This window comes from Acinonyx jubatus, chromosome X (assembly GCF_027475565.1).
Source record: "Acinonyx jubatus isolate Ajub_Pintada_27869175 chromosome X, VMU_Ajub_asm_v1.0, whole genome shotgun sequence".
In the NCBI taxonomy this organism is placed as follows: domain Eukaryota; kingdom Metazoa; phylum Chordata; class Mammalia; order Carnivora; family Felidae; genus Acinonyx; species Acinonyx jubatus.
The window spans coordinates 123,032,353-123,048,315 of NC_069389.1; the positions used below are offsets into that span (position 1 = coordinate 123,032,353).

Sequence of the window (15,963 nt, forward strand, 5' to 3'; positions counted from 1 at the left end):
TAGAGGAGGTGCCGAGCTAGAGGCCACCTCTTCCATCCAGAAAGTTCTAAACACGCTTGGTCCTCCAGCTCTCCCCGGGAGAGGCCCCCAGGGCGCATGAAAGCTCTCGATGCCACCCTGTCCTTCTTGGTGGCTCAGCCCTCACAAGACCTGCGTCACCTCCACCACGTGGAGCCGTTACTCGAGCTCATCTAAAGCTCACCTCAGTCCCCATCATTCTCATATTCGCTTTGGGACCGTGGCATTGACAAAGACACCCGGCTGCTCGTGGAGAGTATCTAGGACAGTCTGCGCCCCTCTACCCTGAGTCTGTCTCGGTCTCCCAGGGCCGTAATGTAAAGACAGGGCTGCGGAAGGCCAGCCCAGCCGGAAAGGGGCCTCGGCAGGCCTTAGGAATTGCAGGAACAAAACCGAGAGCCCCGTGGGGGTGGGGCGGGCGGGGAAGACAAGAGCCGTGGCCGCTACTCACTTGTTTCCTATGGTCGTGGCTGAGTGAAGACTCCGGGGAAGAGGCGCCACCCCGCTGAGACTGGGCTTGTTCCACGTCAGAGTCTCTGTGCAGAGCAAGGGAGGGAGGAGGGTCACCTACGCCATGCCAGACACGGGCCCTCCGACCCAGAGGACGCTGCCCAGAAGCAGGGAAGGCTCTGGAAGGTGGGTGCCTGCGTGCAGTGTAAGAATTCCGGGCCTGCGCTCCCTCCAGCCCGCGACAGGCCCTCTGGCCGGCAGATGCCAGCATTTCCCAAGCCGCATTCACCATCCTGGCGGCTGCGCCCCTCCCACGCTTCCTGAGCACCTGCTAGGAGGCAGCTGCGTCCCTCGGGGCTGGGGCGCGTCCCCCACAGGCCCTGCACTCCACGCCCCACCCTCCGCTAGCGCACCGGCCCCCACCCCACCGTCCACAGGCCAGGCGCCAGGAATCTCACTCGCGATCAACGGTTTCCTCTGAGTGCCGGTGCTGACCTACCGGACAGGTGCCGCCGGCCAGCTTCTCCCTCAGCCTGCCTTCAGGTCGAACACCCAAGCTACTTCCTACCACTCCTCACACCCACCCTGCTTACCCACCCAAGGAGCCCCTCGAGGTCTTATGGTCTCTCAACATCCCACCTGACCGTGACACACCAGGGCATGCCACTCCTGTTAGAGTCTACCACGGACGAACGCTACCTCATCTAGATAATTCCACCCTAGGAAGATCTTCGCTTCTCTCCCCTTATCCTCCTGTAGGACGGCAGACCAACTCAGCCAACCGAGCCTCGCTCTTTCTTAAGAGCAGTGCCACAAGCTCGGGGCAAAGGTGACTGACGCACACGGGGGCCCCCCGCCCCCTGGCCAAGAGGATGAGGGGCAGAGCAGCACACTCGCTCCCTGGGCCGTCAGCCCCGTCTCACCACCCTACGCCGGTGGCCCAGCCCAGTCTGCTAACTGCTCCGAGGCTCCCGGAACAGCCGTAGCCATGTCTTACCGATATCCAAGGTCCAAAGGTCCCCCAGCCTACAGCCGCTCATCCCTCCATAGATCACCAGCTTGGACTTCTTGTTGTCTTTCTCAGTATAGACCACAGCAGTGTGGGACTCCCGGGGTGGAGGCAGAACGCCGTAAGTGATGGGGATGTCCCAGGCCACCACTCCGGAGCCCGGCCGCAATTCCAGGATGTATAAGTCATTCAGGTACCTAGAGAAGAAAGGTCAGTTCTGGCAAGCGCTGACTCCACGCACCAGAGGCCTCGGCAGCTTCTAGGGGTGAACAGCAGACTCCCTGGGAGACAGAGGGGGCCAAATCTACGTTGAACTCCAAGTTCCTCTACCCTCAGCCTGGAGGAGGGGCTGCCAGAAGCTCCCAAGGATAAGTGTGAGTCCGAGGAGAGCGGCAGGCTGCCTCGCACACAAAGCCGGGCACTGTACGTGGGCCCCCGGGGGAAGAGGGGTGCTGGCTTGGGACTACCTTCAGACTTCACGAAGGCACTCAGCCACCAGCCTTGGAAAATACCACCACTAAGTCTGCAGGTAGCAAGGGCTAGGAAGGAGAGCGCCAGCCCCAAGGTGGCCTGAGGAGCAGAGACCGGCCCAAGGCAAGGTGGGTTGCTGACCCCCCGGGCCCAGCCCTCCTGCCATGCCACCTCCTCCTGGTTAGAGACCTCGGAGCCAGAAACTCCTTCAAGGGCATCTAGTGTCACCCTCTCACATCACAGAAGGAAGGAACCCGGCACGGTGCCATTGGCTGGCATGTGGCAAAGCACACCCACCCTCATGGGCTTGCACACGGAGAGGGCGAGGCCTCACCTCGGAATGTTGTTCTTGGGGTCTTCGCTATCGTTGGCCAGACCCCCAAACAGGTAGCACTTGTTGCCCACGAGGGAGAAGCTGTGCCCAAGCCGAGGACACGGAGGGGGTCCATTTTTGGGCGTCTTTGCTTTGAGTCTCTTCCATTCCCACCGGCTTGCCTGCAAAATCAAGACTCAGGGATTTAATCAGGAACGAGCTGGCCACCATCGGGGCCTGGGCCATTTGTTGTGGAGGGAGGACCTGGTAGGGGTGAGGGAGGCACAGGACCATGGGAGGCCTCCTGGGCAGCCTCCCCACCCCCACCCCCACACGGGGAGCACGCTAGGGGCCGTTACCTGGAGCTCGTAGAGGTCATTGCTGTATTTCCCATACTCCACCATCCCACCAAACACCAGCAGGCGAGTGCCATCACACACGAAGCCATATGCGGCACACCCAGGGGGGATGTCCCCTCTCACGGCAGGGATGAACCACTGGTTAGTCGCTGGGGGAACAAAAGGAAGCGGAAGAAGTCAGAATACCTTGGGGACTCCTAAGAACCAGAGCCCCCACTCCTCCCACTCCCCAAATCCAGCAGCCCACGAAACGTGGCCTGACAAAGGAGGAGCCAAGACAGCGCCTCCTTGTCCCAGGGTGTGGGGCCTTCTCATTTCGGTATCCAGTCCCAGCACCCCATCCGAGCCATCTTTTAAGTCCCTTGCCTCAGAAGCCACCTTGCGACAGCCTGCAACCACCTGGCTTCTCATCAAGGTCGTCTCAATAAGCGGGAAGTCACTAATTCATTAGCTTTTGGGAACGTGGGCCCTGACTTCCTTCCCCAACTGCTCAGTGGATCATTGGAAAGAAAGGTCTAACCCCCAAGATACCCTCTCGGTGGCCCCATGCACCTCTTCCTGGGGGCACGGGGGCCACACCTCCAAGTGGTTCACAGAGTGACCGTGACCAGCCAGTGCCCTCCCTCCCTGCAGGTGCCAATGGCAGGAGGCGAGCAGGTGAGGGTGGCCAATCAAGGAAGTCCAGTCCGCTGGCTGAGGAGAGCCAGGGAGGGGGGCAAGACTCCATCTCGGCTGGCGTTTCCTAGGTGATGTTCCACACCACCCCTCCCCTCATGCCACACCCACACCAATCTAGAACATTCTTGAAATCCAGAAGCGGTGGCAGTAGCATCAGCTTCTGAGGCAGCCTCCACAGCCTCTGCTGGCTGCAGAAGCGTCCCCCGAATCCATCCCCTGTAACCGGGGCTGGGGTGGGGAGACCACCAGAACCATCCAGCACCCCGCTCCTCCCCTCACTTAAGGCTTGTGTCCTATGTTCAGCTCCCCAGACACTTGCCAAGCCAGGGCCTCCCAGAAGAGTCACGGGGCACACATCCTCCTCTTTTTGAGGGGTCCTTCTCATTACACATTATTTAAAGGACTCTCCCTAAACGGCACGCCACACTCTCTCCAAAAACCTCAAACCGGGCGCCAGATGCAAATCTGATTCGGTGCCCCTAAACCGGTATTGGTCAAACGTCAGTGACTTGAGACGGAGGCACCGGAGCGTGAAAGGGGCAGCCCTGGAGTCCAAATGAGGGTCAGGATAGTCCCACAGGGAGGGCCTCGGGGGGGCCCCGGCTGCTCGACTGCTTCTCAGCCTCTGCACAGGCACGTACTTGGTTATGCATACTTGGTTATGCATACGTCCTTCCTGCGTACTAGGTAACAAGTCCTTTGTTGTCACCCTGGGGCCTCATGTGCACATTGGCCCAAAGGCCTGTCCTCATCTAAAAGCACACCAGTAACCCCCAGGACAATTACAGCCTTTCCCGAGGTGAAAGCGTTCCTGTCGCTCCCCACTCCCCACCTCTCCAGCTTTGCTTTGGAACAGGCTGTTGACCCCCTCCCCCCCTCAACGGTTCGGTGGGGTCACTGGGACTCCAGCACGCCCAGCACCACTGTCCCCCTCTGCCGTCGTCCTGGTGCAGGTGCGAGGCTGCACTGCCTGCTGCACACGCGTGCGCCCAGACCCCAGGTCCCGGCTCCCTCCCTCACTGTCATTCCTGGGGCAAAAACAAACCAAGAAAAGCAGCAGCTTTCTGTGCTGAGGCAAACCACCCATGCACAAATTGGAAGAGACGGAGTTTCATCCAACTTACCAGGATAAAAAGCTGAAAGAAACCTGGGAGACTGCCTAGGCCAAGCTCCCTCAATTGATAAAGGAACGGAACCCAAGAGAGGAAGTGACTTACCTGAGGTTATAGAGCAAAACAGACAGACACAGGCAAGAACCTTGTCACCAGCTTAAAAGCGACCACTAGGTGCCCACCGTACAGGGAGGAATCGGCTGTCCTCGCCCACCTGAGCGCCCTCTGGGCTGCTGCACGCAGCTACGGGGCCACCATGGGGCCAGCGGTCAGGCCTGGGACAAAGCTACATGGCAAACAGGACTGACCTGCCGCTTTCCTATCCCGCTCTCATCGCTGATGCGGCCGGCTAGGCTGGAAGTGACCTGTGACACCCCTCATTTAAGAGGCGCTGGTCTTGTTCTAGAACACGGGGCAGGGGCCCTACACCGCCATCAAGAGCGGTCTGTCAGGCACTTGGTGGCATGAAGCCACAGCCCCAGTGCTGCCCTCCAGATGGCACGGCCGCTGCCTCAAACACACCGGCTGCTCTCAGGTACCCCTTAATCATGTTATCTGTAGCTCATCCAGTGAGTGACCCCGCCTCCGGTCCCTTGTTCTCCATTCGCTCCAGCCGGTCAATGCTCGCAGCTGGGGGCGTGGTCTGAGGAGAGGAGGCCACCTGCACACAGGACCCTCCGTGGGCTGGTCAGAAACCTGACTCCACCTTGTCTCTCCTCAGCAAGCTTGACACCCGCAGTTTCCGTGTTTCATCAGCCGCTCCCACCCCTTTCCACACTTGCCAAACCCACCTGTAGTTGCTCCTGTCAACCTCTATGCACCCTCCCCTAGAGACCCTCACCCGCACAGTTGGGTAGACCGACCGACCGGTAGCCCTTCTGTTCGCTCGGTCATAACACGGCACTTCCTGTGTGGCAGACGCAACACCAAGTGCGGGGAGGCACGGAGTAGACCGCTCCCATCCTCAAGCTTCCAATGTAGTAGGAAGGCTGCCACGCCCTCCCCCCCATGATGGGAAAAGCAGCCCGGGGCGGGGCAGGGGGAGTCTGCACCAAGGTCAAGTCTGGGGAGCACAGAACAGGGCAATTTGGCAGAGGGGGCTTCTCAGAAAAGGTGACTTTGGAGCCAGGCCTTGAAGGGTGAACAGGATTTCCTGACAAATGAAACTAACAGGGCCAATCAGGAAGTGACTGCAAAAGCCAAGTGAGAAGAGGGGAGGTCTCATAATGGAGGGGGAACGGATCTGAAGCAAGCTCAACTTAGTGACCAATGAGCTACAGGGACAGAGGAGCTGCGAGGTGTTTCCAAGGAGGTGGCCTGTGCCTGTTAACTGAAGAAGAGAGCCCAACTATGTCCAGGAAGAGCTGGACTCCAGGCACTCCCGCGTGACCCTACCACCGGCTGGCAGGGTGACCCCTAGACCTGTCACTTCCCCTCTCAGACCCCAATTTCCTCATGTGCAAAAACAAGGAAGTTCCGCTAGATGCTTTGCAAAGCTCCTTCCAGCTGTTAACAGTCACTGGACATTAAAGACCCATGGACGCAGACCAGCCTTGGGCAGCTGATGTGGTGACCGGTCACAGTCTTCCCTCGGTACCAGGTCCTCCATAATCTGCTTTGCTTCCCTGAAATACAACTCCCCAAGGCCAAGGACAGTAGCTACCCTAAGAACTCTCAAAGGCCAATCAAGTATCCCACAGCCGCCGTGGTAAACGCCGCTGAAGAGGAAGGACACACTTTCTCACACACACCTGCTGGCCCCCAGCTCGTCACCCCCAGACCACCGAGCTAACCAAGACGGCAAAGTGCTCACAAGTGCCCCAAACACGCCCCCTGGAGCCACCGAGCTCAACAACAAGGAATGGGTCTCCCGTCCCGCAGAAGGAAGAGGGCGAGAGAAGAAGGAAGAGGCGCAAGGATCTGCCCTGCCCTGACTTAAACCGAAACGACGGCAAGCGGAAAGGCAGCCAGGCAGCCGTGCCGCCACTGGCGGCAGGAGGGCAACACCAAGCCCCATCTGTCCCGAAGGGAGCGCAAGAACCCTGCAGCTACCAGAAGCGCGGACACACAGCGAAAGCCGGCCAAGTTCCTGCGCCCTTCAGATAATGGGCAACACTTGGTGAGGACCCGGGAGTTGGGTCTGCTGGTGACTCTCCTGAGAAATCGCCTAAGGAGTTGGTAAGGGCAGTTTCCAAACTGCTAACTGGAGGAATCCGGGGCTGCGGCCCTTCGGAAGGCGGACTACCCTCTACTACACGACCCACGCTTGCAGATGGGGAATGAATTAATGCCAAAGTGGCCCGATTCATTTTCATAAACTAATGAATATGCAGAAGCCCCTGGAAGCAGTGGACTTCAGAGCTGATGGTAATTAGGCCCCTGTCCTACTTTCTAAAATTGTATTTCCCTGTTAAGGAGCCTGCTCCGGGCCTTGTGAGAATAAAGACAGTCCAAGGAGTTTAGAAGGTTCTGCTCAGGGCAACGGCCTCTCTAAAAACAGCCCTGCCCCTCAGCCTCACCTTCCCCGGCTGACTGCGGCCACAGCAGCTGTCTACGCCTGTGGGAGCACCGCCAACCAGCCCGGCCTCGCTGGAGGCAACAGGTGCCAAGAGCCGGAATGCAAAGGGTCGCCATCGACCCACCAGCCTTTGAAAGTCAACTCAGTAGGGGCAGCCAGCTACAAGGTGCGGAGAAAACTGCACTCTGCCTCAAGGGAGGGGGAGGGGAGCACCCAGCCCTCACTGCTCTAACCACTTTCTCCCTTGGGCGCCAACTCCCAACCCCAGAGCACCCTCACAGGTGGGAGGTGGGGCCCAGGCTCAAGGAGCTGGTATTGCCAGAGCCCTGGGAAAGGAGAGACCTGGAGAAATGGAGTCTGCTAGATGTGATGCCTGGGAGCAGAGCTGGAAAACAGCTCTCAGCCACCACCGACCCCAACGCGTCCCCCCCCCACCCCCACAGAGGGGAACTTCCTGAAAGACCACTGACAGGCGTGTGGGTGTGCAGGGCCCGCTGTGAGACTGCTCTCCCCCCTCCCGGGGGGGGGGTGTCTTAGGCTCTCTCCCGCTCTCCCCCCCAGAACACAGCGCACACAGGCCCGCTGGCCTCAGGGAGAGTGCCCAGCCCCTCCTCCTGAGCAAGGCGAGGCGCCGTGAGCCAACGTCCCTTCCACAGGCAACGGCTCCGTGTGCAAACCAGGCCAAGGGGCCGCCACGGGCAAGAGGCTGCAGGAGGCTGCGGCCCAGTCCGAGACCTGGCAAGGACGCCAGGCAAGGGGCGCGCACCGCAGCTTTGTGTGTCCCGAGGAATCCCGTTCCTCCCAATTAACAGCGCCCTGGGATTGGGGGAGATATGAACGGGGGCACGGCAACCTCGGCCTCACAGAAAGAGGAGAGGTAAGGGTCCACCTAGCCCACCATGGGGTCACTGGAATTCACCTCCTACACCGGAGGGCCCCCGATCCAAAAAAGAAGCAATTTGGAGCAAACACCGCAGAACTAAATGGCAAAAGGGGGAGCAGCAGCAACGCCAGCCTATCTGTGGGTGCACAAACCCTGAGACGGTCACCCAGCGGGGCACACAACCCCCCAGGTCGGAATCAGGGGCTCAACTCTGCCCCTAATCCGTCATCTAGAAGCTGTCATTTCTCCCGAAAAAGCATCAAAGAGGAAGAAGAGCTGAGCAGGCGCAGAAGGAGGGAAGAAGGGGGTGGGACTTTGCCTGCGCCAAAGGGACGCATCCGCCAGCCCGCCCGCCCGGCGGGGTAACGGTGTCTGTCTCGAGTCAACGCCGGCGACGCCCCCGCCCCCTCACCAACCGGACTGGATTTCTGTGGGATAATGAAAAGCACCCCTCAAACGCAGGGGGGGGGGGCAGAGGAAGAACGGGGAGAGAGCAGGAAAAGGCACAGAAGCCGGGCCGACCAAAGGGTCTCGGAAGAGAGAGAGCAGATCAGTGCGGAGGGAGAGGGAGGAACGGGAGGGAGAGGAGGCAGGAGGGAAGGGGAAGAGAAAGGAGGGGAGGGAGGGCGGAGAGGAGGGCGGGGAGGAGGGAAAGAGGGGGAGGAGGGGAGGGAGGGAAGACGAGGGAGAGGGAGGAGAGGGAGGGAGGGAGGGAAAGATCCCAGGACCCAGCGGGCTTTGCACTCACCCGTGTTGTACACGTGCAGTTCGTCCACTATCCCCTCGTTGCCGCCGCCAAACACCACGATGAGTTCCTTGATGGCCACGGCTCGGTGGCCGTGGCGGGGCCGGGGCACCGGACCCGACCAGCCCACCACTCGCTTCCAGCGGGGCTGCAGGAGCACCGCTGGAGAGTTGGCGGGCGACACGGCCGAAGCCATAGTTACGGGAAAGGCCGCGGTGGGGGAAAAGTCACCAAGCGGGAAGGGAGCCCCCCAATTCCTCTCACACACACCCCCTTTCGTCTAAGGTAGCTCTCACGGAGAAGCGGTTCCTCACACAGCGGTGGACGGTTCCATGGAGGCCGCCATCTTAACTACCCTCCTTCCCTTCGGCTCTTCCCCTTCTTCTAGCTCACCCCGTCTCTTCAAGAGCCTCCCGAAACTTTCGAGCGCCTAGCCCCGAGAAGCCGGAGGCCGCCGAGTCCCGCCGCCCTGACAACTCGCTCGGGCGCTCTCGCTTACAAGCTCGGGCGGGAGGCCCTGGGAGCCGCCATCTTGAGCCGTCCCTCTCTCCTCCCTTCCTCAGTCGTAGCCCTCCCCCGCCGGAAATGGCGGAGCCCCGGCCCGGTTCCCACACCCCCCAAGTCCCCTGCACTGGCCGGCTTCCGGGGCGGGTGGAAAGGAGCCACAAGCGCCGCGGTTGTCCCAGCCCCGCCGGCGCTCACACCACAATTGTGGGAGCCGCCATCTTGAGACCGTCCCGCTTCCCCGCCCAGCGCTTAGTGCAGCCGCCGCTCCCGAAACAGCCTCGACACTCGTGAAGGACAAAGGCGCGCCGGAGGCCAGTGGAACGAACTCGAATTCTCGGGGGCTGGTCGGAGACTCGCGCCGTACAGCTTGTGAGGTCTCGAACCTCTCCCCTGAGTCCGCCTCTGCTGCTCAGGCTGCGCCTGCCGCCCTGGGAGCCGCCATCTTGAGACTAACTCCCCCTTCCCCCCTATTCTCTTCCTCCTGGGTCAGTTCTTCCACTGCAAACCAAACGCAAGGCAGCGTCCGATCCTCGCTTCCCTCTTTATGACTCCTTCCCACAGGAGCCGCTCCAAAGAGCCAGAGTTAGGCCCCGGAGTGGCAACTGTACGGCAGGAGGAGCGGTAACGGCAGGGCGCTCATGCCTCCTCCCTGGGAGCCGCCATCTTGTGTGAAGAAGTAACAACTAAACATGGCGGCAACGGCGGTCGGGCGAGGGGGCGGAGTCGGGCTACGTCACTGTTTCCCCCCCACCCTACCCCCCGCCCTCGCACGGCTTCTCAGAGCCAAGGCCTCTTAAAGGACCCCCGTGCTGCCCCGGGGCGAGGGCCCAGGTCCACCGCGCGCCTAGCTAGGGCTCAGGCCGCTCTCGGGTCAGGCGCAGGCGCGCCCAGCCCCGCGGCCCACCCCCTCCCCCCCCATTGCGCCCTCACGCCTCCGCCCTGGGAGCCGCCATCTTGCCACTTCCCTTCGCCCGGCCGTCCACGGGCGTCAATAGCGACTTTCAGCACAAAACAAAGATGGCGGTTGAGGCCTCTGGTGAATGCCCGGATGAGGATGCCTCAAACGAGCTCGGCCCCGCCCCCCCTGGGAACATTCCCCCGGGTCGTTTAAGGAACACACGCCCGAGGAGTTGCCTTTAACTAGCAGTGGGGACAGGGCATAGGCTGCTGGGGACGGCCGACGGGAAACGTTAGAGCTGCAGCTCGGGCCGGAGAGTGCACATGTTTCCGCTCCCCACACCCAGGGGCCGCGGGAGAAGCGGCCCAAGACACGCCGCGGGGGGAGTCGGAGGCGGGGCGAGTGGGCGGTGACGCAGCCGGCTCCCAGGCTCGCCGGCCCCGCCCCCGAGCGCCGGCGCCACCGCCCGCACTCTAACGAAAGGAGACGCGCCGCGCGCCTGGGCCCGCTCCCCGTCCCCCGCCCCGCCGGCTGCAGGGCGGGCGGCCAGGCCGGCGGCACCCGAACCGAGCGGGCGGGCGCGGGAGAGCTCCATGTCGCCCCGCGTCACCTCGCGTCACCCCGCGTCACCCCGCTCCGCCTGCTTCCCAGAGCCCGGCGCCCCGCCCCGCGCGCAGGCGCAGGGCCGCTTCTCGGGTCCGCCCTTTCCCGAGATTTGAATTTTCCCCAGCCAAGATAGAGAGGCAAATACCCGGATGGTGATCGCTGGCCTTTTCGCGCCAATACCGTAAGTTCTCGCAGCAACCTTAAGAGGTGGGTACTGGCATCGCCCCCATGTGCCAAATCTTGCAGGAGGCCGGCCGGTGGCTGCACGGTCATCTGCACTGGCAGACTCAGGCTGTAGTGCAGGGGCCCTGAGCTGGTGTCTGTGAGCTTGAGGCAACCACAGAGGATTTTTCCACTTTCTCTCAGCTTTATTTCATTTTTATTTTCACCAACCCCGAGTTGAAATTTGGCGTTTCCCGCAACTACGATATAGGCCACAGAGCACACACAGAGTGTTAGCCTGGTGGCTTTGTCACCAATGGAAGTGACACCATTTCAGATCACTTAGCTTTTGTTGTAGTCCTCTTGAAATGGACTCAAGTACAAGACTTGCCCGTACGTCCTGTCATTTAACTTACCAGTAAAGAAGCACATATATTACCCTATCACACATTTTCCAAAATATTTTCATACCATCTCTCGACCTGTTAAGTTTATGTTGTAACTCTGTTTCTATGTATTTGGAAGCATTTGTTTGGGAAAGGCCACAGAGACCTGTGACGGCCGGAGGACAAGAGCCCTGGCCTGTATATGGGTGTGCCGCCAATTGCCCTAAATGACCTTGGGTATTCACCTCCCCTCTATGGCCCCGAGTCCCTCCCCGTAAAATAAGGAAGGTGAGCTGCTGGTTGCCAAAGACCTTGACTGAATTCAGCAGTTCTCTCCCTGGAGTTCAGGAGTCACTGGAGTTGTTCGAGGCTTCTTGGGTATCCAGGTGTCCCAGAGTGACCTCACCTGCAAGGGATGTCCCACATTACAGCCCTCAAGCTGGCACCCCCTTATCTGCAGAAAGGCAGCAAGGGTGGTCGGGACAGTCAGGGACACAACAAGCAGTGGTCATAAATGCTACAGGGAAGAAGCCAGCACTGTGACAGGTGACAGTGGCTCCTGCATAAATGCATGTAGCCACGGGAAGCAGGGGAGAGTGAGGAACATGTGTTAACCCCTTAGCCAGGATATCGTCCTGCTTGCAGAACTTCTCCAAAAGACTCCACAACTGTGGGCCAGTGCCTTTGGCCTTTGTGTGCCAGGTGCTGGGGGAATCTGTAAAGAACTTTGAGGGTCATGTCACAAGGGTCATGGCAGGAGCCATGGTATATGGAGGAGCTAGGCCGTAAAGTACCCAGCCTGGTCTCCTTGGTGGACTTGGGAAATTGGTTGGATGACATGTCACTTTCAGCTTGCACAAGGGCTCGGGTGGACTTTGCCCAGCAGCCAGAGAGAGGAGTCACTCTCCACGCCCTTCCTGGACCTTCTCTATCAAGCTGACAGTGTTTTGCTCCTGTCCCCGGCTCTTACCCATGCTTGCTGGCAGACGGGTGGGTCAGGCTAGCGCAGGTCCCAAAGGCCTGGCACTTCATGCCACAGAGCCGGGCCCCGGATAGATGCAGGTGAGCTGTCCCGGCTGGAGTCAGCAGCTGAGTGGGGAAGCCGCTGCAAGAGAATGGCAGCCGAGTGGAAAGTGTCAGCAGACGTGAGGCAGGAGGGAAGGCGGCCTGCAGAATCTCACTCTGGGCAGGACAGACCGGGCCTAGGGAGCTTTCAGGACTCCAGCGGGAGGGCACTTGGACGTGTGGCCGAGAGACTGGGACGTGATCACTCGTGGAGTAGAGAGCCAGCCACCAAAAGGTGTTAAGCGGGACTGGCACGATCCACTCCAGGGGCGCTCTTGCGGAACGTGCTGGGGGGGGGGGGGTTGGCTGTCGTGCACAGACCACATTAGCAGTGGGCAGCCTGGGAACGGGAACCCCAGGACAGACCTAGCCCCCTGGACCCAGAGGCTCTTAGGGAAAGAGCTGGGGCGGGCGTGGACCGCAAGCTGAGGCGGAGGCTCACGCTCAATGAGGAGCTGTAGAGTCAGTATGAGGGCTCTGGTTCACTGGGGGAAATGCTGGGCCCCATGGTCCTCCTTAACAACGGACCCCCGAGGCAGGACGGGAGCAGGAAAGGCCAGCAGCACCTCAGAAAGTGGCCAGCAGTCCCCAGAAAATAGAGGTGGCTGCCCAGGGCCACGTGAAAAGCGAAATGGTAATGTGCCTGTGAAAGCATAGGAAGGACAGAGACATGTGGGCTTTGTGCTTGAATGGCCGTGAATTGAAATTGAGCAGGTATTCACAGAGCTTGGGAAGGAGAGCGGGGAATCAGACCCTGCCCTGCCCTGCCCTTTCAGGGCCTGCGTTGCAGGGGGAAATGGAGCTGTGCCTCAAAAACAAAAGGTGCTAAGTGGTCTCCACCTGTAAGAATTTAGTCCACACGAGGACTGCTCCTGGAGGTACTGGAGGCATCGCCATTCTACACGTGTGCAAACTGGGGCCCAGACCGGTGAAGGCCCAAGGTCACACAATTAGCAGGTGTGGGGAGCCGGAGTTTGAACACAGGCAGTCCCTCTCTTCCCCACCGGCCTGCCGTTTTGGCTTTGAGTCATTTTCAGAGCGCGGAACCTTTTCTCTGTTCCATGGCAACATGCTTCTAGGCTACTGGGCCAAGTCACAGCGCAGCTGGCCCCAGAGCAGTTGACAGTCATGATAACTGCATGTTCTTTTTAAACTGTCTGCTTCTCCAGCTGCAGGAAATGGAAGGTTTATTGTGGGCCAAGGGAAGCAGGGGATTTGGGATGGTGTGGCGCTTCGGGGCAGGGCAGGAAGGCCCACCCGGCAGATGCTCTTCCTCCTCCCGCTGTCCTCTCCCCCCTTCCTTCCCCTCCTCCTGCCCCTTCCCCTCCTCCTCCTCTCACACCGCCCCATCCCTTGCCTTGGATTCTAGAACTTGGACCACAGGGAATGGTGTCAAACTGGGTATTTGGCGAAAAGGGCTTGGGGCCAGCTGGAAACTTCAACATTTATGACACCACTGAGGCAGGGAAGCCCATTCTGAATTGTAGCAACAGTCCTAGGAAAGGTTGAAGTGTGTAAATGCAGTGGCTCTAAGGGAAGTAGGGCAGTGAGCCGGGTGTTACAGTACACAGATGAAGGACTGAAGGACAGAGCGCATGGGTGTCAGGAGAGAAAGGCACGAAACCTCTAGGGGAGATCTAGATGATTTTAGAAGCCATGATTCTGGAAGCCATGAGTAAGAAGGTGAACATGCTGTGGGTAGCGCTTCACTTTTATTTCTGGTTGGTTTTCTTTCATTTTTTAAGTTTTTAAGTTTTTTTATTTTTTGAGAGAACAGGTGAGCAGAGGAGGGGCAGCGAGAGAGAGAGAGAGAGAGAGAGAGAGAGAGAGGGAATCCAAGCAGGCTCCGCACCGTCAGCACGGACTTGGGGCTCAAAGTCAGGAACAGCGAGATCATGACCTGAGCCGGGGTCGGTGGCCTAACCCACTGAGCCCCCCAGGCACCCCCTGGATGGTTTTCTTTCTAACCACCCTCTTTTTGTAACCACAGAGGAAAAAGGCAGAAGGCCCTTCCACTTCTGCTCCCCAGTCGGCGGAGCCACGGCTGGCCCAGCGAGGGGGGGCAGGGCGCGTTGCTTGGCGGGAGCCGAGTGTGTGAGTTCTGACCTGCCAGCCACACCTGCGGTTCCGCATGCAGCCCGAGTCCACGCGGGCGCTGTGCCACGTGGCTGTGGCCAGCTGCTTCTGCCTGGCCGTCGTCTACGCGGGGGTTTTCGACGGCGTCTCCATTCAAGTGGGCTACGAACACTACGCTGAAGCCCCAGTCGCCGGCCTCCCCATCTTCCTGGCCATGCCCTTCAACTCACTCGTTAACGTGGCCTACGTGCTCCTGGGGGTGTACTGGCTGCGGAGGAAGGCGGTTCCCCTGGGGCACCCTGTGCACGCGCGGAGGGCTCGCTACCTGAAGGACGTGTTCGCCGCCATGGCCCTGGTGTATGGACCGGTGCAGTGGCTGCGGGTCGCCACGCAGACGCACCGCGCCGCTGTGCTGGACCAGTGGCTCACGTTGCCCATCTTCGCGTGGCCCGCGGCCTGGTGCCTCTCCCTGGACAGGGGCTGGAGGCCCGGCCTGTTCCTGGCCATCGAGGGCCTCTCCCTCGGCAGTTACGGCCTCGCCTGGCTGCACCCCTGCGGCTTTGAGGCCGCGCTGGCTGCACACATCGCGGCAGCCGTGGGCCGGGCCCTGCACGCTCACGGGCGCCACGGCGGCACCTCCTCGGGAAGGCACTTGGCGCTGGGCGTGCTGTCCTGTGCGGGCTTCGTGGTCCTCAAGCTGTGTGACCACCAGCTCGCTCGGTGGCGTCTCTTCCAGCGGCTCACGGGCCACTTCTGGTCCAAAGTGTGTGACGTGCTCCAGTTCCACTGCGCCTTCTTGTTTCTGACCAGTTTAAACACCGGCCGGAGACTTCCTCCGGATGGGAAGGCACGTTAAAGCGCGGAGAGAAGCCGCTTCCAGCCACCGATCGCCGCCGTGTCGCCAGTGTGAAATTTCCTTCCCGGGTGTGACAGATGCGAGGGCTCCGTGGAGGGCCGTCCCTTCCTCCGAAGCCACGGGCTTCGGTATTTAGGGGTGAGATGTTATGCTGTGTGCCACTTACTTTCAAAGAGATAAAGCAAATAGCTAAGTGCAGGGGGTTCAGGGACTCATTGTCCTGCTCTTGTAACTCTTCTGTACTTTGAAATTCTTTCCAAATAAAACGTGGGGGTAAAACGAGCCTGAGAAATCCATCACTCTCATGGCGGCAGGGGAACGTTTGTCTGCAATGGCTTCGCGGTTCAGGTCACGTCCGTGGGCTGCTGACGGGGAGACTGAGTCACAAACCCATGCTGAGCAGACCGATGTGGCATCAGTGACGGCTGTGCTGACAGCAGGTCACACGGAAGGAGCCACGTCACCGCAGACCCTTCACGGAACAAGACAGGGCCGTCCGGATGAAGAAACACAGATGTCAAAAGTTGAATTCTCAACGCAACGTTGCCCTCAGAGCCAGGGTGTGGCTCAGATGTCCTCCGCAGCAGTGGTTACTGAAGTGTCACGTGTCTGTTTCCATGGAGAGACCCAGAGCAGGGTATGAGCCAGCCCCACACCCCTGCCGTCCCAGGCCCTCAGGAACCACGGTCTCCTGATGGCGTGTCAGGCAGGGCCCTGGAGTGGGCATCTTGAAACCGCCCCCCCCCCCCATGCTTCTCGTGCAGACAACAGTGTCCGAAGCAGCGAGCCCAGGGGTGACACTGTGGCCGAAGAGAGGCTGAGGGTTTCTGCCCTCTTTGGACCCTTGAAGG

The 15,963-nt window shown here is 60.1% G+C and overlaps 2 protein-coding genes across 9 annotated transcripts in view; one reads left to right on the plus strand and one right to left on the minus strand.

Annotated features, from left to right (window-relative positions):
- HCFC1 (host cell factor C1) overlaps positions 1-9,723 on the minus strand; it is a 24,631-nt gene extending 14,908 nt beyond the window's left edge. For 3 of the 6 annotated variants that reach the window (XM_053201883.1, XM_053201882.1, XM_027053303.2), the window contains exons 1-5: positions 8,560-9,723; positions 2,621-2,769; positions 2,283-2,443; positions 1,466-1,674; positions 470-554 (exon numbers count right to left, since the gene is read on the minus strand). In XM_053201883.1, the coding sequence (XP_053057858.1) occupies positions 470-554; positions 1,466-1,674; positions 2,283-2,443; positions 2,621-2,769; positions 8,560-8,752 (797 nt within the window). In that variant the 5' untranslated portion in view covers positions 8,753-9,723. Of the gene's footprint in view, positions 1-469; positions 555-1,465; positions 1,675-2,282; positions 2,444-2,620; positions 2,770-8,559 lie in introns of those variants that run through there. The other 3 variants (XM_027053304.2, XM_027053305.2, XM_053201884.1) reach the window with 3 other exon arrangements.
- A 265-nt stretch (positions 9,724-9,988) lies between these two features.
- TMEM187 (transmembrane protein 187) lies at positions 9,989-15,394 on the plus strand. Of its 3 annotated transcripts, none has more exons than XM_027053310.2 (2): positions 9,989-10,774; positions 14,171-15,394. In XM_027053310.2, the coding sequence occupies exon 2, from the start codon at positions 14,312-14,314 to the stop codon at positions 15,110-15,112; it is 801 nt and encodes a 266-aa protein (XP_026909111.1). In that variant the 5' UTR covers positions 9,989-10,774; positions 14,171-14,311; the 3' UTR covers positions 15,113-15,394. The 3 variants fall into 3 exon arrangements, with proteins under 3 accessions (XP_026909111.1, XP_026909112.1, XP_053057860.1); XM_027053311.2 differs by having other exon boundaries at positions 9,989-10,748; XM_053201885.1 differs by lacking the exon at positions 9,989-10,774 and adding an exon at positions 10,785-12,177.
- The last annotated feature ends 569 nt before the right edge of the window (positions 15,395-15,963 follow it).